Source organism: Calidris pugnax, unplaced genomic scaffold (assembly GCF_001431845.1).
Source record: "Calidris pugnax isolate Ruff unplaced genomic scaffold, ASM143184v1 scaffold134, whole genome shotgun sequence".
Classification (NCBI taxonomy): Eukaryota; Metazoa; Chordata; class Aves; order Charadriiformes; family Scolopacidae; genus Calidris; species Calidris pugnax.
Genome location: NW_015090873.1, coordinates 599,675 through 624,858, shown reverse-complemented (window position 1 = coordinate 624,858; position 25,184 = coordinate 599,675). Strand labels below are relative to the sequence as shown.

General features: G+C 47.0%; 1 protein-coding gene across 4 annotated transcripts in view; it reads right to left on the bottom strand.

Annotated features, from left to right (window-relative positions):
- The window catches only part of DPP8 (dipeptidyl-peptidase 8), a 30,981-nt gene extending 6,178 nt beyond the window's left edge, over positions 1-24,803 (bottom strand). Inside the window, exons 1-20 of one of the 4 annotated variants that reach the window (XR_001412503.1) lie at positions 24,375-24,431; positions 21,811-22,080; positions 19,684-19,796; positions 18,520-18,693; positions 17,149-17,317; positions 15,797-15,907; positions 15,285-15,413; positions 13,287-13,348; positions 12,109-12,209; positions 10,792-10,969; positions 9,518-9,557; positions 9,317-9,436; positions 7,766-7,845; positions 6,433-6,585; positions 5,592-5,727; positions 5,145-5,290; positions 4,424-4,570; positions 3,877-4,013; positions 860-1,002; positions 45-156 (exon numbers count right to left, since the gene is read on the bottom strand). Coding sequence is in view for 3 of the 4 variants with exons in the window: in XM_014946130.1 (XP_014801616.1) it covers positions 45-156; positions 860-1,002; positions 3,861-4,013; positions 4,424-4,570; positions 5,145-5,290; positions 5,592-5,727; positions 6,433-6,585; positions 7,766-7,845; positions 9,317-9,470; positions 9,552-9,557; positions 10,792-10,969; positions 12,109-12,209; positions 13,287-13,348; positions 15,285-15,413; positions 15,797-15,907; positions 17,149-17,317; positions 18,520-18,693; positions 19,684-19,796; positions 21,811-22,069 (2,526 nt within the window). In the remaining variant the exon portion in view is untranslated. Of the gene's footprint in view, positions 1-44; positions 157-859; positions 1,003-3,860; positions 4,014-4,423; positions 4,571-5,144; positions 5,291-5,591; positions 5,728-6,432; positions 6,586-7,765; positions 7,846-9,316; positions 9,471-9,517; positions 9,558-10,791; positions 10,970-12,108; positions 12,210-13,286; positions 13,349-15,284; positions 15,414-15,796; positions 15,908-17,148; positions 17,318-18,519; positions 18,694-19,683; positions 19,797-21,810; positions 22,081-24,374; positions 24,432-24,794 lie in introns of those variants that run through there. The other 3 variants (XM_014946130.1, XM_014946129.1, XM_014946128.1) reach the window with 3 other exon arrangements.
- Between the last annotated feature and the right edge of the window lie 381 nt (positions 24,804-25,184).

The window sequence follows — 25,184 nt, the reverse complement described above, 5'->3', positions numbered from 1 at the left end:
CCCAAGACAGACCCATCACCTTTACACCTCGGTTCTGGCCTTACCTGTAAGTCATATGGTTTCCCAGCTCTCACTAAAAAGCTGAGCAAAATACTAGTGTGTGCAAAGTGAACATTCTCATCCAAGAATCCGTGTAGCAGCAGCAAACGGTTTGGTCTGAGAAAAGCAAGAGACAAACATTTCTAGACAGCACCCCAGAACCTGCCAGTCATTTCACAGCCCACACACACACCCCTTCAAAATCACTCCACACAAAAAAATATTTGCAGTGAAGAACATGATTTCACTGTTGTAAATTGCTCTGGATGGACACGGCTCCCAAATCTATTCTTTCCTCCCCTAGAAGTTCTTCATCTGTGTATCTTCTCTATTCTCAGAAGTATTTCCTAGCTTGGACAATACAACAGCTTCGCACTTGCTCGGAACCACTGCTGATTTTCAGCTTTTTGGCAAAGCAGCCATGGCCTCAGCCTGCTCTGCAGACAACCCAGTGCTGATCCAGCCTTGGAATGTGCAGAAAGCATCCTGATCAACTCATTTTTGTCTAGCTTAATGTGGCTCTGAAGCACTAATCATAATTGAAGATATGTCTGTCACTTCTTTAGACATAAAAGATAGTCTTTAACTACAGCTGGTGTAAGAGGGATTACATGGAATGGCCTGTAATTATGCAAATGTTCATTCTAGTATTAAATTTATTAGTGTTGGGTTTTGGTCTTTTAAAAAAATTATTATTTAATACTAGCATTTGTGATTCCACGATTCAGCTGCCAAGAACAAGGAAATAAAAAACGTGTCCGTGGGGATTGAACTTTCCTGGTAGGAAAAGCAGAAAGGCAAGAGCCAGAACCAAACTTACTCGGAAGGAAACTTCTCAGCTTGCATGGCCACCGAGCCTAGGTAATAGCCCTGCTCGTTGTGATCCGGGTGGCCCATGTAGCGCTCGGTGTAACCAGTGTCATAGAAGATCCACAGCGTGACGGGCGCCCCGGCAATGGCAACCTGCAAGTTCAACAGGGCTGTCACCACGGGCAGGGGAGTGACAAGACCTGACCCCCTGATTTTGGGGATGTCCCTCCTTTCCTCCCTCCCACAGCTCTATCCCAGGGCAACTATAACTGCCCAAAACACACCGATAAGTTTACAATCCACAAAAGAAAAGCAGATCTCGCTCTCCCTCCCGTAGTTCATATGTATCAGGGAAGTTCAGCTATGCCCTACTTTGCTGAAAACAAGGAAAATCCTACAGACAAATCAGAAGCAAAACACATCACCTACTGAGGGAGGTGGATTTTGTCCAAAACGCAGTCTCCTCTGCTCTCAGGTTGTAAAACCTTTGTTCATTTGAATGTCTAACAGAAACTGGGATTGATAGCTTCCCAGGACTCAGCAAACTACCTTGTGTCACTACCACCCAGCCTGCAGAGAGGCTTGTGGAAAAAAACAGTAAGAAAAAAAAAAGAACCACCAAAACCCCTTTGCAAGGCAGGTATTTTTAAAAGTAAAAACATACCAATCCTTAAGGACTTGAGACAAGTCATTATTAAACCTCCCAGGAATATTCAGGTTGGATTTAGACAAAGCCACAAAGAACAAAATATATCCCAAGAGCAATATCCAGCTCTTGCCACATCTCTACCTCTGAGCTTTGCCCAACAGCACTCTGCCCATTTATCACAGTGGTCTGAAGTCACAAAATCACAAGAACCTCTCTTCAGTACCTCTCCCCATCCCCAGGTTGCCCTCCTGGCTGCTTGAGAACACACTGCAGAATGGGCAACTTGATCTGGGAATGGATCAGTCTGCAAAGAAACTGTTCTCTCAGGGCAGGGAAGAGGGGAGGAGGAAGAGGAGGAGGTGTCGTTTTTCAGCAGGATCATTTCCCCTAGTTGGTTCACAGCACAAAGAGCTCGGCTGACACAAAGCGGGGAACGGTTGAGACTATAAAAGCATAGGTGACCTGAGATGGGTACAGCTATACCAGCAGAGTTATTGCAAGCTCAACAGTCCAACAGTTTGAAGGTCTCCTCTGCAGCTCCAGAGAGTGAACATCCTTCTGTGGTCAGAGGAATGGGGTGAACAGTTAGTTGTTCCTCACTCCAGCTCATAAGAAGAGACTCTCAGATATTCCAGTAAAACTAGCCTGCCTGGACAGCCCCCCACTTCTCTTACACACCAGGCTTGCTCTGCCCAAAAGCACCCTGCTCACGGGCAACTTGATCTGGGAATAGATCAGTCTGCAAAGAAATTGTTCTCTCAGGGCAGGGAAGAGGGGAGGAGGAAGAGGAGGAGGTGTCGTTTTTCAGCAGGATCATTTCCCCTAGTTGGTTCACAGCACAAAGAGCTCGGCTGACACAAAGCGGGGAACGGTTGAGACTATAAAAGCATAGGTGACCTGAGATGGGTACAGCTATACCAGCAGAGTTATTGCAAGCTCAACAGTCCAACAGTTTGAAGGTCTCCTCTGCAGCTCCAGAGAGTGAACATCCTTCTGTGGTCAGAGGAATGGGGTGAACAGTTAGTTGTTCCTCACTCCAGCTCATAAGAAGAGACTCTCAGATATTCCAGTAAAACTAGCCTGCCTGGACAGCCCCCCACTTCTCTTACACACCAGGCTTGCTCTGCCCAAAAGCACCCTGCTCACTTTAATGCAGGAAGCCTCATGGACAACACCACACCTTCACGTCAGGTCAAGATGATGTCGAGCTCACGTGGAGCTGGGGGCAGCAAGCACAGTGACAGTGCTCTTTGGGGTGGTTACACTCATTTAGGAACACCACACTCTCCTGGGGAGAAAAGCTGCAAACACAGCACAAAGAGCTCGGCTGACACAAAGCAGGGAATGGTTGAGACTATAAAAGCAAAGTTGACCTGAGATGGGTACAGCTACACCAGCAGAGTTATTGCAAGCTCAACAGTCCAACAGTTTAAAGGTCTCTTCTGGTGAACAGTTAGTTGTTCCTCACTCCAGCTCATAAGAAGAGACTCTCAGATATTCCAGTAAAACTAGCCTGCCTGGACAGCCCCCCACTTCTCTTACACACCAGGCTTGCTCTGCCCAAAAGCACCCTGCTCACTTTAATGCAGGAAGCCTCATGGACAACACCACACCTTCACGTCAGGTCAAGATGATGTCGAGCTCACGTGGAGCTGGGGGCAGCAAGCACAGTGACAGTGCTCTTTGGGGTGGTTACACTCATTTAGGAACACCACACTCTCCTGGGGAGAAAAGCTGCAAATTGTGTGGAGAGGCAGGAAAGTGCAGCACTTAATAGCACAAATACAATTTTCTGATTTGAGGAATTGCTCTTAGTATTAATTATTGGGGCTGTACTGGTATCACTGCCTCTGAAAAGCTGAATCCCATAACTGTACCAGTACAGTCTCAAGGTGAATACCGGTTCCAGACACCTCTCAGAACCCAACCGTGACAAGAAGCCTACAGAGGAAGAGCATGTCATCCCATGCTTCACACAGAAACACAAGTGGACAGAACTGAGGAGACAACCCAAGGTCGCACAACTTATAACTGCTCTTGCAACACCCACTGATTGCTGGTTTCAAAGGGTACTGGGGCTTGTCAGCAGGCATTAGGCCTAAAGAGTGAACAGGATTTCAGATCTGTTGTCTACCAAGCATCAAAAAAAATAACAAATTAGAAATACTGTGGAAATAATGCTTGTTAGAAAAGCAACTTCTCTCCAAAGTCACCCAAATAGAAGCCAAATAGAGTGTTGTGTTCTCACTTGTCTAGAGCAAGCTCAAAAGTCTTTGTGCTGTGAACACCCACGGGAAGTTACATGATTAAGGGAAAAATTCTGTCTGCACCACCAGAATAAGTACTCAATGTATGAACATACCCTGAAGATATCTGACCTCTGCATTAAAGCCATAAGAGAGAGGTAGCCTCCGTAGGACCAGCCGTGAATGCCAACGCGATCCAGATCGATGAAGTCATACTGCGACGCTAAATACTGCAGCCCTTCCACCTGGTCATCGATTTCAATTTGTCCCTGGGAAGGGAGAGAAAAAGGTAGGTTTTGCTAGTTCCAGACAAAAGTTACATTCTCAGGATTTCCAAAGGTAACCACTTCCAGACCTTTGCTGCTTCTGTTCGTACAGCACCCAACCATGTATCTGGGGGAGTCAGAGACCTCCTCATGAACCACCTCGTGTTACACCCACCAAGCTGGAGTTGGTTCACAACCTCAAACCCTGACATTGTATCTTTCCCACATTGAGTGTCCTTTCACCCTCAAATCCACACTGCTAAACTGTGCACAATTCCCCTCCCCAAATCTAGGCAGGGTCACATAGACAATGAGGGGCATCGGTGCCAAATCAGTGCTTCAGCTCGAATAACACTGGGACTCAAGTCCATCTTGGGCTAAAGATGAAGAACCAGACTTATAGTTCCACTTACCATTTTATATTTAAAGGCTCCTTCAAACTTCAGCCCTCGGTGGCAGGATCCCCTGTTGTCAATGACAACAACACAGTAACCTAAAGAGGCCAAAGTGTTCAAACGGAAATACTTGATGCCTTTAAACCGATTGTTCACCAGCTGCACCTGGAATAGAAGAGGAGCAATGACACAACCATGTATGTAACGGAATCCAGAGGTCACCTTTTGATCCAATTTCACATTTTATTTATCTTTACCTTCCTTTAAATGCTTTACACATATTTAACGTTAAGTTTTCAAGATCCCTACTCCTTGCTGCAGGACTCCCTCTCCCTGCTTGTGGTCTCTTCCCCCAGCAAAAGCCATTCTGTGTCACAGCTATGAAGAGCTGAACTGAGCTCCAGTGCAGCACCGACAGGCACAGAGCAACAGGGGCAGCTGCTGATGGCACAACCCAGCCACAAGCCTGCAGCTCTGCTCTTCCCAAGGAGGTGGAGGAGATAGAAGAGGGCATGGGGACTATCTGAACTCCCTGTTCCAGCTCTGCTGCTCCATACCTGCTCTCAGACAAGAGGGAGTGCCTCCATCTATGCCCTGGAAACCACGATTGCTTACAGCACCTTTGGCCAAGCAGCTACTCACCTCAGCACAGAGCAGGAACTGTTCATACAGGACGTATGATTTACGTGGAGTGACCCAAGCCAGCCCGCCCCACTGCTCACCAATGTGCTGTGCTCACCTGAGGCCCTCCATAGATGAAGAGCACCGTGGGGTACTTCTTTCCAGGCTGCAGATTGTGAGGTTTGTACATCATCCCATAGAGCGTAAACCCTGTGGAGCTCTCGAAGGAGAAGACTTCTGGGGGAATGTAATCAGGAAGAGGGCCTGTCACGGGAGGGAACAGAGAGACTGGTTGAACAAGGAATGGATAAATGATGCAGCTCTGCAATTTCCACTCTAAATTCCTTCATGGCCAGTTTATACACATTTGTTCTGAGCTGAAAATGTCACTCCTATACTTCCAAGAACTCCTCACACGAGGTTACTCAAAAAAACCTCACACTGCATGGGGTTCAGAGACAAATCTAGTCACCCACAACAGCAAATCTCAAGCAAGCACATTCTGGGATATCTTTCATTCTGTGATCCTGGTTGTCCTTTTCCAGTTCTTCATCCCTGTCATTACCTGCTGAATCTAAAATGGTAGCCCAGAACTCCTTTGTCCTGTGAGCTGCATCATCTTCAGGTCCCGTCAGCCGGTAGAGTGACACACAGTGCGGGTTCTTCTGATTGCTGTACTTGCTGATGAACATGTCACAGTCCTAGGGAAAAAAAAGAATGTTATCTTGAACTCCTCAGTGCAGAGGCACAAGCAAAACTGACCATCTCTTTCTGCATTTAGATCTTTCAGATGACGCTTACGGACCAAATTAACCCAGGAAGTCTGAGCTCCTCTGATAACAGGAGATAGACTCTAACAAGCTACAGTCCTCAGCAAGACTCAGATATTAACACTCCAAAACCAAATAATACACCTGCAAAACCAATAGTGGCATGAGGACCTTGTCACACATCCTCTTCTGGGTAAAGCATTCCCAGCTGAACAGGCTACTGCTCCAGATGTCTGGAACCCCACCCAATGCTGCCGTGGGCTCATCTCCTCTGGTGATTGCTCCATGGCCCACTTCAGGGCAAAAGAGCCAGGCTGAGTTTCAAAGAGTTCATATCCTTTTGCCTGAAGCGAGCTGAAGATCAATGAACTGGGAGATCAAATCCGGTTTCCAGGGTGGGTTTACGCACTCAACTGTACAACATACAGGAGCACACAACACCATGTAAAATCTACTTTTGTTATACTCAAATACAGCCTTGTCTGCTGATTGCTGAAGGACAGGATTGATGAAAAGCCCCAGCACACCCAGCCAGCCCTTGCCTACCCAGCCTTGTCTGCTGATTGCTGAAGGACAGGACTGATGATAAGCCCCAGCACACCCAGCCTAGAGAGGGCCTCACAAGCAGGCAGGTACCTGGCTGACACAGCAGGCGTGAGAGTAGCCCCGTTCCGTCAGTCGCTTCACCTCCCCAGGGTTCTGGTAGCTAACGACGTACAAGTGATGCTCTAAAGGTGAGTCCTTTGTGCCTTGAAAGTACACCAGTTTTTTGGCTTCATCAACATAGATCTGTCAAAAACAAAACAAACAACACATCCTTCAATATTGTGTCTTGGCAAAACAACACCCAGTTCTACCACCTCCAAGTTTCACTCCCAGTTCCTCCTGACCCACTTCCATAAAGCTGAGCTGTAGCCCAACAATCTGCAAGGAATAATAAGCCAAATGACTGTTCTTACTGTCCACGACACTGTCAGTTATGATTTGTACACCACACCTTGTTGCTTGGCTCTCTCTTGCAGGTTTTTTACTCTTCCCAGTCTCTCCTACCATTTGCTTCACCAAATAACTCTGTCCCCCCATTCTTTGTCACGTCTCCACTCTTCAGACCCTCTCCCAAATCACATGTGATATAAATGACCCCAAAATGAAACCAAGGCAGCAGCTGACTGTAAGCACTGCCATGCTAGATATTCCTCAGTTGTCCCTGCAGACAGCAGAACAGATTCAAATGCAGGTCAGCTTGCACATCTCATTTCCCAATCTTGTTTCTAATTACCATTTCGGAAGGATTTCAAAGACCTTTACAAGGTCCAAACCAGTCACACAGTTCTCCTTGATCTGCCGTTTCATTCAAATGACCAAAGAACTCATCCAGCTTGGAGCTAGAAGAGTTTAGGGAGCTAAACTGCTAGAGCAGTTTAGGGAGTGTTCCTTCCTTCCTTGTGCAAGCTCACAATACACAAACACTGTGTATTCTGGCTAAAAAGAGACAGGACAGGACTAATAGATTTAAGCTGATCCCTCCAACAAGCGTCTCTTTATTCCAGGACAGCAGTTGGACACCACCATGGCATCCTGCTGCTCACAAAACATGGAATTTCCTCACTGCTGCCTCACCGTATTTTTGCTCTTTAAGCTTTGAATTTAGTGGGGAAAACTCCTTGTTGCCACGGACCCACACAGGAACACTCAGGAAAAGAAAAGCCAACTAATGTTGCCTGTGTTGCTTTCCCACACTGCCAAAACCAGACCTTATGGTCCAGAACAGCATATCAGAGGTGGAGAAGGATGAAAGTACACTGTAGACCAAAAAAACCCCACGTGATACATATGTTCAACCTCAATAGCAGGGAGTGGCAAGGTCCACTCTTCTCAGGCAGCAGAGCCTCATTAATGTAACATGATTTGTGAGGCCCCAGCCATCACCTCCCTGCAGAACATCCGTGTAGCAAGAGCAGAGACTTACATTGGATCCATGTCTGCCAAGCACTTCCCATTCCCCACTGGTGATTGCTATCTCCTCTTTGATGGGGCACTTGAAGTCACCTGCAAATAACCCACATACAAACAGAGATTTTACACTTTTACACGTTACAAAACACGTGGTCACAATAATACTTGTTCCTTCAAAGCGTTTTAATTTGACTAAACCCAAGAGTAACCTGTTTTCACAGAAGACTCACACCTCTGCCAGCTCCACAGACAGACGTTAGGGCTAGTACTATTTAAAATTCTGTGAAGTATATGTTTAAGGATTCACAGGATTCAATCTGAGTCCCAGACAGCTTGCTTGCCTTTTTTTTTTTTTTTAAGTATTTTGTCACTTGCATAGAAATAGAAGTATTATGCTAAAAAAATGGGTGTACAAAGGGAATCTCAGGTGTGAAACAATGGGGAATTTTGCAACAGGGTGGGGAACAACTCTGCTTTTATAAGATGGTTTCCTTTCCCTTAGAATGAGGAGGATTTAGTGAGAAAAAGCAGTCAGGTACATTCAAGAGAAATCTTATCAACCCAGGGTATAATGTTATCTGGAAAAAAGAAAGAAATAACACCTGGTTGCCTGAAACTAGGACCTCTAGTAATATTAGGTGTATTTTTTGCGCTGGCAGAGATCAGTAAGTGCCTTCAACACAGACCAAGTAAATTAAGTATCACAGCATGTAACTGCATATTAAAGAATACATGCTGTGGGAAAACCACTCCAGGAGCTTTGCACACAGCTGCATTGTGCATCTCAGCAAGATCAAACTTTGACTGCAGCTCAGAAGGATGTGGCCCTTGAATTTTTTTGCTTGAAATGACTCTTGCTGCATTTCCATTTGCAACCACTGCCCATAATTTTCTCCTACTGACATCTCTGTCTACACAGCAATACCATGATTGTTCTTAAGAGCAGAGAGGAACTCTCTGAATACTTGTCATATCGTAGGTTTTGCTGCCAAGGACACACATTCTTTTTGAAGGGACTAACACATGGGCCCACTCAGACAGGGAGACCTTTTTTACAGTGTGTTCAAACCACGCTCTTCGTCAGCCTTTCTGCCACCAATCTGCTTGTAAAGGCTGACAAGGACTATGTTGGTTTTACTTGCAAAATCAAGCCCTGAACCAACGTGCCTTTATTAGATACACTGGACCCTGCACATCAGAGGTAGCCAAGCTAACGCTGTAATGATTAACCTCTGGCAAAGCCAGCACAGAAACGGTCCCAACGTTGACATGGAAAAGCCAACTAAGTGCATTTCCCAGTATCACAGGGAGCTTCTTTCCCATCTGATCGTTTGACACTTTGTACCTCTAGCCCATGAGGAAGAATCAGGGTTAAAACTAAGGCATGCTGAATACAGAATAACCCCGCACGATTTTAAGAGGAATGACTGTGCTGTGAAGGGCTTCCCTGGACAACAGCAAGAGTTTCCAATAAGACAGTAATTCCCGCCACCTGGAAGGAGATTTATTTCCTCAGTAGTCGGCAGCAAATGCCCAGTTAAAGCAAAAGAATAATTTCACTTACATGGAGCAGGGAGGCTTCCAGACGACCGTTTATATTTGCTCTCCTTCAGAACTGAGATGACTTTGTAGAGGTGCCGGAATCCTGTTTTACACTCAGAGGCAAAAATGAACTCTATCTCATCTTCACGGGTTTGAGGGAAAACGTAGAAGATATCCCGGAATCCTGTTTTACACTCAGAGGCAAAAATGAACTCTATCTCATCTTCACGGGTTTGAGGGAAAACATAGAAGATATCATGGATCTACGGAGACAGAGCAGCAGATAGTTGTTATCAGCAGGACTTTGGGACCGAAGTCACACATGGTGAGTTCCTCTTACTGCTCAACACAGAACACACAGTTCATGTTAGCAGGGTGCAGTGCTGTCCCTTACTGGGAGGACCAGTTACATTTATGAGCCAGGGGACATCTGCAGACAGTGGCCACATATGCTGCACAGCACCAGGCTTTGTGCCAGCCTAACTTCTGGCCACCAGATGAAGTTTTTCTGCACCTGCCTTTCTAGCTTTGATACAGAGGTGGGCCCAGCTCTGCAGACAGCTTGTGAGAGCCACCCAGAGCAGCCAGAGTTGAGTGGCCTCCTCTGACCAGTGCTGTCTAGAAGCCCACAGGTGAAGGGTTATTTAAAGAAAGATAAGCTGACATCATTTTCCCATCATGAAAATGCCAGCTTTTACTTCAAGGGGCAATCTTTTGAGGGACAAGGGAGCATTTATGAGTTGTCAGTCAAAAGCCACACCAGCCAGTAAAAATAATAGAGAAAGAACAACTGACTGCAGCATCCTGAAACCACCCACACAGTAAACATGGCATGAGAGAGAGCACTCGCTGTCACTGGAAGGCTTTGTGCAAATGCTCTCTGCTGAAAGATCCAACCATCTGACAGTGATTGATGTTCCCAGGGCTTCCCACACCCTGGCACACCTCCAACGGGATGTCATTTTAGGGACAATGATTGTTATCTGCAGAAGTGTGAACAGCACTCGTTTTTACAGTATTAGCCTAGCACACGGGTGTCCGGTCTCACCGCAGAGGCCCTGGGGCACACCTCCCAGAACACTGCACATGAATTTATTTCATCAGACCACATGTAGTTAAGGAGGGGTTTCAGTAACTGTTAGCAGGCTCTTGGGACTTTTTCACCCAGTATCACCTAGATACATCTTTGTTGGCATTGCTGTTGCTGAACAACTAGCACCAAGAAGCCAGAGGGTGTCAATGGCTAACGCTGCAGCCAAGGGGCAGCCTTGGAACCCCAGAGCCCTGGGCTCCACTCCTAGTTCTGCTTTCACATCCCAAACCTCTCTGTTCTCTACATACTGTGAGCTCTTTTCATCAGGAAGCACAGAATACACACAGAACTTGCACAATGGGAATATTCTCCCAGGCAGCACACTAACACCAACGCTGCTCAAGGGCTACAAACAGGGCCTTGAACAGCAAACTGCCAGAGAAGGCCGAAATTCAAATTCTTACATTTATCCAGATGTCTGTTGTTTCTTCATAAATAATGAAAGGTGTAACAGAATCTGGTACAGCATCGATAAGTTTCTGTCTTTCCATTGCATCATCTTCTGTGGGGATGAATAATGCAGGAGGGATCAAGACTATCTGAAGCCGAGTTTGGGAGCGATCCAGTAAGATGGACCAGATGCTGGTGAGGAGACAAGATATTAGAGAAAATAACATGCAACCATGAATATTAGACAGGTCTGAAAATCTCAACAGACACTCATTAGCACTAAGCATTTTGAGGCAGTCAAGAATGTTCGATTTCAGATTAAGCACAAAGCCACATGTAAAATTTCACCCACATAAACAAATCTCTTCCACAACACACCAACTTATTTCACTTCATTTCGATTTTGCATAAGCACTGCCGGTTCAAAAGTTTAATTAATTCTATTCTCCCAGATTTGAATTGTGCTTTAGGGGAGAAGGAGAATGGAAAAATCAGAGGGAATAACAAAGCAGAAAAAATTTAAATTTAAAATTCAGGATACTTGTGAAAACACTAATATTTTAAATCTATACCTGACAGAGAATAATACCTGGGCACCTAAATGGACTGGCCACAGACCTCGCCATACGTCTGATGGCTTTACATGTAACTCTAACAATAATCCCTCAAAAAGCAAGATAATGGAGCAAATGTGTCCCTGAATTTCTTCCACATTTTGCGGGGGGGAGAGGGGAGAATAAATTAAAAAGGTGAAATCCATCTTTAGATTCAAGAACTGGAGAAGTGCAATTCTGGAGAAGCTTCTGGTAAGTTAGAAACACTGTACTACATCATCTACAGGGTTAAAAATGACATGCAAATGTAAGTAGCACTTACAGCACGTTTTCTGATCAGTAAGTCTGGTCAGCAAGGATGGTCCAGTGGTTAGGGCGCTAGCCTAGGGCCTGGGGGACCTGGGCTCATTTCTCTCCTCAGCCACAGACTTCCTGTGTGACCCATGGCAGGTCACTTAGCCTCTCTGGGCTTCAGTTCCCCATCTGTAAAATGGGGACAATAGCACTGCACTCTCTCTCAGAGGGATGCTGAGAGGACACATACATCAAAGGCTGCGAGTGCCCGATACCAAAGCAGCAGGGCCAGGTACCAGAGAAAGAGGCAAGGAGGACTCCGTTTTGGCTTTTGGAAAAATCGCCCCCTTTGCACAAATTAAGTGGGTAGCAATGTAAAAATGAAAGCAGGCTTAAGCTTGAAGAAGACAAGAGACCACTACATTCTGCTTCTAACTGTAGTGCCCCAAACCCTCTAAGCAGAGACAGGATTAACATACGCACTATTTTCCTTCTGGCGTCCACCCAGCTCTAGCAATGTACTCTACTCCTTCAAAGAGGATCTCGAAGGGCTGAACTAGCTCTTTATCCACAACATCTGCAATCTGTTGACAAAGCAGCAATTCAGTGACACTGAGATGAACCCCCACAACCAGTTTTCATGCACGATGAGAGAGTCTGGACACAGAAGACTTCTTCTGTGCAGGCTCAGCCAATTTAGATTGGGTCAGCCTTTGCAGCACAGGGGATTCAACCCCATTTGTAGCCAGACACCAGCACAGCCAGGGCTGGGACTTGAGAAATCTGGATGCTGCTCACAAATCCATCGCTCGTCTCGGACAAGTCACTTGAACACTCAGTCTCCCCACGTAAAGGGGAGGTGATTTGTTCCGAGCTATTTTGTAAGGTGTTTTCATCAGTAGATGTTGAACATCCTGCATGACATCCAGTTATCAAATGGTTCTAATTCATGCTATGCAGTTCTGCACTCTGTCCCTGCTGGGACTGGGAACGAGTCACAGAGGTACCCCGAGGGTTGTGACAGCTTTCCCTGCCTTTGCTGGCTGATGTCAGCCACGCTATCCCAGCAGGTGACTCCATGGCTCAAGCAGCTCAAGAGTAGATAGAATCCCACTAATGCATGGCTGTTACTGTATCTGTTTGGTAAGATTAATTTCCCAACTGTCTGAAGATCTTGGACTGAGCAATGGAAATTTCTGCATCTGTTAAAAAATCCCAGGGTGAAAGCAAAGTTCATCTCTTTCCATATGTCCATGCTTTTGTAAGGTGATATATTCTTTTTGCAATCGAATTTTCCCAATATCTGTAGCCAATCAAGAGATCTGTCACATAAGGAGGTCTAACCATCCACACCTAGAATATTCTGCTCTGCAGCTGAGTTCATAAACCAGCGGTAGGGAAGGAAAGCACAGCCTTGACAAATACTGCTGTACACACAGACACCGAGTATCCGCAGAGGAATCAGCCAAGTGTACTGCCTCCAGAGAAGCTGTTAAGCTCTATCAACCAAGAAAAGTTTATTTGTACTGAGCTGGAAAATGAATTGTATCAAAAAAAAAACAAAACAAACAAAAACTACAGAAATGATATTTGTTGGAAAAAAAAAAAACCAACCACAGAAATGATATTTGTTTGGAAAACAAGCAGAACATAGAACTTACTCTGCCTTCCGCGTTGATTGTCACTTCAGATATCTTGAAAGTGACCTTTGGGTTTGCTGTACCTATAAAAACAGATGTTAGCAGTCAGGCACCCATTGTTTGCTTCCAAGAGGGCAGACGAACTGTGGATTACTGTGGTGTTACTCACAGAGAACTGGAAAAGGCAAACAGCAGAATGCTCTTTGATCAAATAGCCTGCTTGCACGTGTGAGAGACAGCACAGAATGAGGCAGGGAGAAAGACTGCAAACAGGGGGCAGACTCAGTGGATATAATCCTGCAACAGATCTGATCAAGAGCCATGCTACTGTCACAGCCCCAGCCAGTCTTCCCTCCCACAAAGGATGCATGGACTAGCTGGAAATAAATGCTTAGGAGTGATCAGGATGGCAAAGCAACCTTTGGTTTAGTCTTTGGCTGTTATTCTTGAGGTCATGCATAAGAAGTGACCCAGTGCTAAAAAGCATCTTTGGAAATTAGAGCAACTCTCTTTTAAAAACCTATTGCCATGACTAGCGTAGTGAAGATGACAAAGCTACGTATTTGTGTTGAACAATGAAAATCTCAAGAGAACTCTCTACAAAAGCCAGCACAAAGCTGCAACTCATCCTGCAGTGCTAAATGTCAGGGCCTGCTCTACAGCAAAAGTGGAGATTTTTGTAAAGAATAAAGCTGCTGCCAGTTGATCCACAAGAAGCCACACGTGGCAAATTCCACGTACTCTGAATATTCTCCATGCTGCTGGGAAGTACTCCCACTTCATCAACCTGGTTTATTTACAAAAACTGATGCACTGAGGTGAAACAACTTGCCTCAGGCCACAGTGCTGGCCAATTTAAGTACTTACCTTCTCCCTGGGAAGAATTTTCTCCACTACTTCAAGCTTTGCCCTCATAACAACCCACAGAAAAGGGTTATTGCCCCTGCTGCTCAGACTGGAAGTGAAGGCCCAGAGATTAAAACCTAGGTGTTTGGTTTTTTTTTTTTTTAAAGGGATTTGGGCTTTCATTGGCTTGTTTTCCTAAACTGCTGAAATGTAGCATTGAGCAAAGCTATGACAAAATACCCTCAGAAATCTGGGTGTACACGAGCGCTGAAAAACCCGTGAGGAGTCATATCTCTTTCCCCAGGCTAACACCAAGCCTTTCTTCCTCCTTGAAACAAGTAGTAAATCATGATCATAACCAGAAAACTTTTCCCAGTGGATGAGGAAATCCACAAGATCTGAATGAATTCTGCAGGGAACCACTGTCATCTGTGAGCAATGTGCTCTGCTGTAACAGCAGGGAAATCTCAGAAGAACAAAGGACAGACTGTTCAGATTTGCCCCACGCACCTGACACACGCCAGTGAATTGGTCCCCAGCACGTCTGCATAAGTCCTGCTTTCCTGATTCCACTTGATATGCCTCTAGCCTGCCCTCACCCCTTTACTGCTGAAGCCTCCAGACCATATACTGTTTGAAAATGTAACAACAGGGTTTTTTCCAGCACCCTGTAACCATGCCGAGTTTGTTCTTGAACTTTGAACAACAATCACAGAGACCAGAAGTCCTTCAAAACTTAAACTGTGAGGGCACTGCCAGCAGCTAAACAGAAACCCTCCCGAAAAATCAAAAGGTCATAATTTTGCAGCTATTCCCTCAGAGACACAGGGCTGCCATGAGAATCTACTCCTCAACGACTCGGATCTGCCAGGATCCAAGACAGCAGCTCCAAAATAGTGACAATCAGATAGAGTTTCCGCCAACTCCCGAGACACCCAGACTCTGAGCTCTGAGTAACCACATGGCTGGAATATCAGCAGTCACCAGTGACTAATGTAACCTCCCCAGCAGCAGTCCCCAAAACACATTTCCACCACCTGGACACCAATCCAAAGCCTACTCAACACCTCTCCAACAACCCTCTGCTCCAGGCAAGGAGAGTCACTGCTGTGCCGCACATGGAATAAAATATGAGTCTCCCAGAAACAGAGATGTAAGGTATCAGGGTCTCACCAGTTTTGGGGTACCGGAAAGAATCTGTTCTTCTTGTCTCCAGCATGGGCGATGTGACATGAATAATTTCCACCTCTGACTCATCATTTTCTTCATAAAGAATTCGAAGAACTTTACCCCCATTCATTGCTGTAAATGAATTAAAAATTTCTGGTCAGAACACCTCTCATCAGCAGTTAATGCAGACATCAGTACTCCCTTGGGAGCACAAGCAGGTTGGAAGGATGAAGAAAATCCCAGACTTTGTTGGATTTTATGTTTCATTAAGCCAAACACTAAGACTCTTACAACTCCTACCACTGTTGCGAGAAGGAAAGTCTCTTCCCCCAGTAACAGTTCACAAGGTCGCTGTAACATGCCCATCACTGCAGACAGTTCATAAGGAGCTATGAGTATAAGGTTCTTATCTTGCATAAAGACAAGTAAGAGAAAAAAATAACTCTGCACGGGACAGCACAGCAGGGAGGGGCTCTCCTTGTGCCTGTCAGACACACTGGATCCACCATACTTACTTGGCTGGGCCTTTGGGCTCCACCAGTAGCCAGTGTATCTGTCAAATTCCTCCTGCAGCACGAAAGTAGCCACGCCAGCAGATTTTGGATCCTCCTCAACACTGGCCAGGTCTAAAAAAAGACACGAAAGAATCAGTTCATGATGTACTGGTGAATCAAAGCAGTTCTGCATTATCCTAAACACGGCCCAAGTTTGCCCCCCGGGAACAATTACACGATAATAAATCTGATTTCTCAGCAGATTTGTTCTCTGCTTCTGCTGTGCTCTGTTGATTTACTTAGAGAGGATCTATTCCTCTCTGACATGGCAACTTCTTTTAGAAAAGTGATCCACCCTTCTTATTCCTACCCAATTAGTCTCTCAATTTTCTATGTACTAATTGAAGAAAGAAAACATTCTGTATACCTGAGCTCTGTGAATTGGAACCATAACTTTTAAAGCTCAAAGAAAAAACAAAACAAAACAAAACAACCCCAAACCTTTCTGAACAACTGAAATGGAAAATATCAGAAAATGATTCAGAAAAATGAAAGCATCAGTATTTCATTCACTGTACAAACTGAAAGCAACAGACTTACATAACATCTCAACATGATGACATATCCATAGGGCTTCAATATTTTTCCTGTTACCCTGGAGGTAACTTAGCAGCACTCCATAAATAATTATCATCTGAGAAGGAGTCATTGCTACAGTTTATTTTTAATGTACTTACATAATATTTTAATATTTAACATTTAAATAAGATAAAGCATTATTGTAAAGTGTCAGAATTTTTAATTTAACTAGAATTTAAATGATACAGCTCAAATACAAAGCATGATTAAAATACAACACACCATCAATTTTTGAAAAGCGTTTTATCCGCTATTTCCCATTTTCCTTCCTCCAGGATACATCTGTCTAAAACAGATTTGGAAAGGGCAAGAAGAGAGGACCTAAGTTACAGAGTATGAGGGGCCAGCAGAAGCCACATGGCTATTCAGAAAGTGCCTGTATTGCTTCTGAGAGGCCTGCAGCCTGATTTCACTGACAGAAACTTTCCTTCAGCTCTATTCCGCCCACAGCTCCTCCACACAGAAAAGGCTGTTCCAGTGAAAAGGAATGTGCTGTGTTTCGGCAGAAGAGCCCTTCCATATTTATTCAACAAATAACTCACTCTGCCAGATTCCACAGTGCAGGGAAAAGGATCATCCCACAATATTTGCACTAGAAGAAACACGCAGAACGTGACAAACAAGGTGGAAACCGTGTCCATTCCCCCAGAAGAACCCCTACTGCCACTGCTTAATTCAGTCTAGCAAGAACAAGTGCAGAGGAGGTGCAGAAATTTTCATTGAGGATGCATTACCATTGTGCACAAACGTTAGCCTCCTTTCTTCTCTGGTTTCTATATTAGATATCCAGATATCATTGCTATGGATAAACGCAATCCAATTTGGATCAGCAGGACAAAGCTTGGGATCCATACGGATATTTGGACAACTGGTCTCTACCAGAATGGGTCTTAAAGGCTGTTGCTGTTTGAAAGAAAAAAAAAAAAGAAAACACAGGAAACAATGATAACACATGGACAATTAATTACAGAAACTAAACTGGGCTACCAGAAGGTCTCTAACACCACCGTAGTGTGGACACCAACTTCAGATATACAGGTTTTGCAACAGAGGAATCTTATCAATTTTAAACAGAGGAAAAATATTATGCAGATATTTTATAGGGAAAGTTGTGCTTCTCCCATGGTTGCACAGACCCCACCAGGGCCTCATTCAGCAGTGCTGAGGATTAGCCATAAATCAGAAGGCAGCTTGTCTAGGGAAGCCTGGCACGCTCTTAAAAACAGCACCCTAAATAGGGGCTGGCAGGACATACAATCTTGTCCTCCAAAAGCAACTCAGGGTACAGTAAATTCCCCCTGACAACAGGGTGAGACAGACATCAGGCATTTGTTATAACAATAAGAAAGTATTTCAGCTTTGAAGTTCAACTTCAGCACCAGCAGAGTAAACACTGCTTGTTCTGAAAGTCACACAGCCAAATCTTGTAACACACACACAGCACTGAGTGCTGAACAGTGACCCTAAACCACAGCTTGGGAACAAAAGCTGCTTCTGATGTGACTTCTGACTACAGGAAAGAGCATGGAGCCTTTGTGTGGCTTTTTATTGGCATTGCTGCTCATGAAAATCCAACAAAAGAGAGAGACCACCAAGACAGACCAGCTCCAGTGAAGGTAAGTCCGCACTGGGGGAGGGAATTCTGGCAAAAAGGATCAGCAAAGGAGATCTTTTTGAAGGCTTGCATTGCAGGCCTTAGTTCTCATGGGGGACTTCAATCACCAGGAGTACAGGAGGTTCCTCCAGTGTATTGATGATAACTTCTTAACTCAGCTGGTGGAGGAGCCTGGACAGGCTGGAGAGTTGGGCAGAGAGGAACCTGATGAACTTCAACAAAGGCAAGTGTAGGGTGCTGCACCTAAGGAGAAATAACCCCATGTACCAGTACAGGTTGGGGGCCTGGTGGACAATAGGATGACCATGAACCAGCAATGTGCCTTTGTAGCCAAGAAGGCCAATGGCATCCTGGGGTCCATCAGGATGCTAGTACATCCTAATAACTGATGATAATCCTAATAACCAATGATCGTGCTCTTTTGCTTTAACTCCAAGCCAAAGGAGCTTCCAGTCCTGAGTGAGACAGGAGGAGAGAGGAGTAAACTCACCGTGAATCCATGAGGGCCTCCATCTTTTACATGATAAATTCCACTCCCAGCCTGAAACAGAAAGGTGCCGCTTTCCCGGTGGTAATCGTAAGAGGCGATCCCAATGGTGCCGATTCGCTTCCTCTCCCGCAGCAACTCCTCTTCCCGAGAGTACATCCCATAGTCCAGGATGGCCTGAATAGGGGCAGAGAAGCAGAATCAACACCTCTGCTCTGTGTGTCTGACTACACCCTCAGAGCGTCTCTGCGTGCCAGGCTTCCAGGAGCAGATGGCTGTACAGACACCCTCCTCCTCCAGAATCCTGCTGGCGGCTAGAAGCCCACTCCTGCTTGTCCCTCTGCCACCAGCACTTGTAGGTGCAGGCCACCATGGGATCCTACACAACTGTAAACCTGACAGCCACTTCTCCCATAGCGAGGCTGGCGTTATTTCCAGTGAAATACTGATGACAGCCACTTCTCCCATAGCGAGGCTGGCATTATTTCCAGTATTCACTGGTGTAAGAAAGATCAGACAGAAGGTCTGTTATTTCTAGAACGAGCAGGAGAGTCTTTGCAAACTTCTGCAAAGATACACGGTGACTGGTCTGGTGGGAGGAGAGCTCAGCATGAATTTTATGCCTGGCTGACAGCCTCAGGAAATCACACGGGGAAAAAACACACCTAATTCCACCTCAGTGCATGGGGTGGGACTGGTGTGGGCTTCCTATACATGGAGGTGAAAAGGGGGACACGCGTCCCCGTGAGTGGGCAAGGGATCCTCTGCTCCAGCATGAGTCATGGAGCCACTGACTGATCCTCAGGGGGGCTCATCACTTTCCCCTGCAAGACAGTGATTACTGGAGACTACAAGCTCCTTTGGCAATCCCCAGGATCTCACAGCAGAGAATTTGATGCAAATTAGCCCTTGCAATCTCTGACAGCAAAGGAGGAATCATCCAGCACACACGGTTTTTATGATGCACAAGGGCTGTAGCTCCAAACATTGCAGAGAAAAGCTGTGCTTGTTTTTGAGATGGCTGCGGAATTAGCCAAGTGCAAGGAGAATCTTAAAACATTTCAGACCATAAACTCCCAACCTTAACGACAGGTTGCTTATAGGTGCAACCCCAAAGCCTGTGTACTTGCTGTGGTGCCAAGAAGCAAGAGAGAAATCAGGACCCACCGGAAAAAGATCCAACAGAGGCTTCCAGGAAAGCAACAAGACGGCAGCTTTGTTTATAGTTTTGGGAATTTCGGAGTAGAAGAGCGTGTTCTCCCTGTTCTCCCCAGACATTGCTATTGTGAAAGTGAGAAGAAAAAAGAAAAAAAAGTACATTAGCATTCTGTTAATAATCCAAACACTCTCAAAGGATACCAAGGAACAGTTTCACAGGCCCTTCCTAGCAGAGGAAGTACTGACAGCCTCTGCACTGCGGCCGTGCTCTGGGAATTCCCTGCTTCACAGAGATTCAACTCACAGACAAGACAGAGAACAAGGAAATACACCCAGGCTTACCCCATGCTGCCTGAAGCGTATTTCGGTCTTCTTGAAGACTGGGAGCCCTTTTATTTTATAAGCTTTTAAAATCAAGGACAGTTTGTCTGTCAGTTCTCCTGGCTGACAATAGAGCACGATGCAGCTCGTGTTTCAAAGACAATGCGTCTTTAGGAAGGTTTGAATGTCCCTTTCCTGCTCTTCTCCCTCAGTGTTACTCAGATTCCCAAAAGCTCCTGCCAAGGCACAGGGGGATCAGCTCAGAGGGTGCCAGATGTGCCCCAGGGAAGGCCAAGCCTGACCTATAGCTCAGGAAGTGGCACATGGGAAACCAGAGCTCCTTTCAGCTGGGAGCACCCTTAACCCACCCTCAACATGCCTGAACTCAGCATCACTCAAGGATTATTATCTCCATCCTCTGAAAAGGGGAAAAAGAGATAAATCAGCAGCTTTCTGACTATGTCACTGCCCAGCACACGCAAAGACTCTGGGAATCACAAATCAGAGCTTAAGCAACAAGCCTAAGCAGCAAGCAATGGGGCTAGAACATAGAATCACAGAATGGTTAGAGTTGGAAGGGACCTTAAAGATCATGGAGTTCCAACCCCCTGCCCTGGGCAGGGACACCTCCCACTAGACCAGGTTGCTCAAAGCCCCATCCAGCCTGGCCTTGAACACCTCCAGGGATGGGGCAGCCACAGCTTCTCTGGGCAACCTGGGCCAGTGTCTCACCATCCTCACAGCAAAGAATTTATTTTTAGCGTCTAATCTAAATCTCCCCTCTTTCAATTTAAAACCCTTACCCCTTGTCCTATCACTGCACTCCCTGACAAAGAGTCCCCCTCCAGCTCTCCTGTATCTCCCTTCAGATATTGGAAGGGGCTCTAAGGTCTCCCTGGAGCTTTCTCTTCCCCAGGCTGAACAACCCCAGCTCTCTGAACCTGTCTTCAGAGCAGAGGGGCTCCAGCCCTCCCATCATCTTCGTGGCCCTTTGTGGTTCTGGCTCCTAAGCCTTTGCTCTGGTTATTGCTTCTCCCCTTGACCCAGGCTTCCATGAATTTCTGTTCAGCTGGTGGAGCTTTTGACAAAAGCATTCCTCTACCACAAGGCCTGCTCCAAAAAGCCACACAGAAGGTTGCTCACAGTGTCACTTAGAGTGGCAAATCACTTCAAGCACAGCTACAATACAGAAATGCATATATATCAAATGAACACTAATTACTGAAACAATGCAGAAGTGAGGCACTGAGGCCAAGAACAATAAATTACTTTAAGTTCTTCATTATCAAAACCAAAAACATTGAGAAAAACATCTCTTTAAGCTGCCTGCACTCTACACTGCTATTTATTGCCTCCAGAATCCCTGGAAAACCTACTCCATCAGTAGCTGAGGCACAAAGGACTTCAAACATTATATTTCTGTTTTGGAAGGAAACTCCAAAGGAGAAAAAAGTTCTACCCACTAGTTGTAACTACGAGTAAGGAGATAAACTGACATAGGCTTTGGAGAGGGGATATCGTACTTGGAAAATGGACCAAACAGACTTAACATGTCCTAGGGAACATGCCCAAAAGACATTTCACAGTTCTTTTCCAGCTCCCCCAGGCCCAATGGGTCACCTCCACCACACCATTTCTGTGGGAGATCACACAGCAAGTTTGAATGATCACGATCATGACATCTGACCAGCCAATCTGGCCTGAAACACGTTCTGATTTAACTGCCAGAAACACCGAGCTCTCAAGAACAGTCAAACCCGAACAGCCTCTGCAGTGAGTGTTCAGTCAATGCACAGGCTGTCGCAGGAAGCTTACCCAGATAGTAGATCCTATCAGAGTGAGGTCCCTCAGGATCATTTTTCTTCACAAACGTGAAGTCATGAGGGGCTTTTGCCATCATGTACCCATGATACTTCCGCGTATCTGTGAGCAGTTTCCGAAGCTGGCTCCAGGAATGTCTCTCTACATAGAAAGGTTCCAGTTTTGGCTGCTCCTCTCTCTGGACCTGCTCCTCACGGCCCGCAGTTTCAAAGATTTCAAGGCCCGGCTGTTCAGTTTCCATGGCTGCTGCCATGTTGCATGTTTCTGGAAGAACAGAGTAGCAGAAGTTCAGCATTGCCTTCCAACAGCCCAGCAAACGTCCACTGCACACTCCCAAAACACATCAGAGCAAAACTGCTACAAGAAAACCACCAGTTCATGGTGGGGAGAAAAAAAAAAAAAAAGCAAAACAAAAAACCAGCAGAATTAAAGGACTAGGAAAGAGATTTCTGCTGTGGAAAATGGGCTGCCAACACTCAGTCTTTCCAAGTGGGACTAAGAACTTTATAGAGCCACACAGACTTCTTGTTGTTTGACTCTCCCACCTCCTCCACATACCAACTACTCATTTCAGTTCCTGGAATGGATAAATTCATCCCCATTAAGCTCCTACCTGCCTCTTCCTTTCTGTGAATGCAAGAATATCTCCTCGCTATAACTGATATCAGAATGGGGGATGATTAGGGCTGTAGCAAGATCTGGGACAACAATAGCTGCCAACAATATTAGTAGTTGATGTGGAACCACCAGACCATACTCGATGGGCCTAGGTAACTGCATGCCCTTACCCCATCATGCTCCTAGAATTTCTTGGGTTTGTTCATGCCTCCTTTCAAACAAAGCTTGGAAGGGTCTAGCAATGTCATGCCTCCTTTCAAACAAAGCTTGGAAGGTTCTAGCAATGATCTAGTTGATGTGGAACCACCAGACCATACTCGATGGGCCAAGGTAACTGCATGCCCTTACCCCATTATGCTCTCAGAATTTTTGGGTTTGTTCATGCCTCCTTTCAAACAAAGCTTGGAAGGTTCTAGCAATGATCATCATTACCGTATCATCTCAGGAATATAATTACAAATAATGTATGGATGATGCTCTTCCACAAGAGTTGGGTGCTACCAGAAGGAAAAGGCCAGAGTGAAAAAAAGCATTTTCCAACTTGATTTATCTGCAGCATAAGTCTTATCCTCCTGAATTTCGCAGATACCTCTTCCTGCAGTCAGCTGTGTTTTACAAAGTATATCTGAGCTGGAATTAACAGCCCAGATGTCTGGCAAGGGGAAACAGAATCTTTCCACTGTAAATCCCAGAGCTGAGGGTAGCTCCAAAAAGATCCAAGCTATAAACTCCTGCCAGCAGAGCGCCCAAGGTGTAAGGATTGTCAATCCTCCAAAAGAGATATTTTTTGCTATATATGGAACAAAAAAGCTGCACAGCTGTTTTGCACACTGCTAGGGCAGAGTTTGGTGGTCCGAGCCTAACAAAAACATTTATATGGATTAAATAAAGCATTCCCATTGAGCAAACAGGCATGAAAGGACACTGAACCTCAAGGCACAGGCTTGTGCAGCACAGCTGCCTGAGACAAAGCTCTCTGGAGGACTGGCTCTCCTGCTGCTCTATACAGCAGCTGAGATACCTCGTCACAGACAAGTGAAAACCAGACCTTGGACCCACACCTCGGACCAAACCCATTTTAGCACAAACTGCTAAAAGCAAAGCAGGGCAAGTCCGGACTAAAAGTTTGGTTCCACCTTTGACAATGCAAACACAACAAACCCAGGTCTTTCATCTCATCTATTTACAACACAAAAACGTGGCACAAGTTAAACAGCCCTGTAAAACTGGAAGGACAGTGCAAACCCATCCACAGAACGGTGCTCTGCTCAGCATTAGTGACTGAGAACGAGACCCCAAACCTGAATCAGAAAACTCCTATCGAATTTGCAGAACTCCAACGAAGAAAAAACTCCCTTCCCCACCTACTCCCAGACGCTGGCATGCCTTAACCCGACCTACTTCTCACACTCCCCTCCCAAGAAAAGAGATAAAAGCCGAAAAGCAGCAGACTTTAATGAGCGAACGAGAGCGAGAACTGCCACCCGCCAGGGTGATGTTAGCCCAGGGTAAGGCGAGGATGTGCCTCCCAAGAGATCGCTGCGGGATCTCCACCGCAGCCACCTTCCTGCCAAGAGAAGCGTTTAGTTTCCACCTGCCTGCAGCCGACAAAGAGAGGCCGCCCCATCCCTCACGCCACCCCGGGGCACCCTCCGACACCACAACGCCGCAGGACGCCTCGTACCCGCCGGAGGAGCAGGCCGGGCCTGAGCGGGGCGAAGGCCGGAGGAAGCGGGCAGACCCCAGGCTCCTCCACCGCCGGGGGCGGCGGGCAGGCCCGGCCGGGGGCGGAAAACCAGGCCGACCTAGGGCAAGCCCCCCCTCCTTCTCCCACCCCACGGTGTACCAGCAGGTCCCCAGGGGGTGGAGGCGGCGGCTCCGCTCCCGGAAGGCCACCTCCCCCGGGAAAAGCCCGGTCCTTACGAGGGTTCCTCACCCACCCCGGTACTCGCGGCGCTCCGCGGCGGCGATGCTGCCCAGCCGCCCCGCCGGGCCGCTTCCGCTTCCGCCGGGAGGGGCGGCCGGGCCGCGCCAGCGCCCCCTGCAGGCGGGGAGGAGGCGGTGCCACCCCCGCCGGGCACTGCTGGGTACAGACGCCTCGTACCCGCCGGAGGAGCAGGCCGGGCCTGAGCGGGGCGAAGGCCGGAGGAAGCGGGCAGACCCCAGGCTCCTCCACCGCCGGGGGCGGCGGGCAGGCCCGGCCGGGGGCGGAAAACCAGGCCGACCTAGGGCAAGCCCCCCCTCCTTCTCCCACCCCACGGTGTACCAGCAGGTCCCCAGGGGGTGGAGGCGGCGGCTCCGCTCCCGGAAGGCCACCTCCTCCGGGAAAACCCCGGACCTTACGAGGGTTCCTCACCCACCCCGGTACTCGCGGCGCTCCGCGGCGGCGATGCTGCCCAGCCGCCCCGCCGGGCCGCTTCCGCTTCCGCCGGGAGGGGCGGCCGGGCCGCGCCAGCGCCCCCTGCAGGCGGGGAGGAGGCGGTGCCACCCCCGCCGGGCACTGCTGGGTACACGGGTGAGGGCGCCGCCTGGCGGCCGGGAGGACCGGGCTGCCCGGAGCCTGGGGGTGGGAGGCGGAACACTCCCCCCCCTCCGCCCATCGGGACCCAGCGCCACCAAAATCAGCGCTGTCCTCTTTTAGCCTTATTGGCAGCAAAGTCTCGGGGGGTATAATCGTTGCAATGGAAGAGTTTAAAAAGGTTGGGGCACGGGGGGCCCCCACCTGGAGGGGCTGCGTCCAGTTTGGGGCC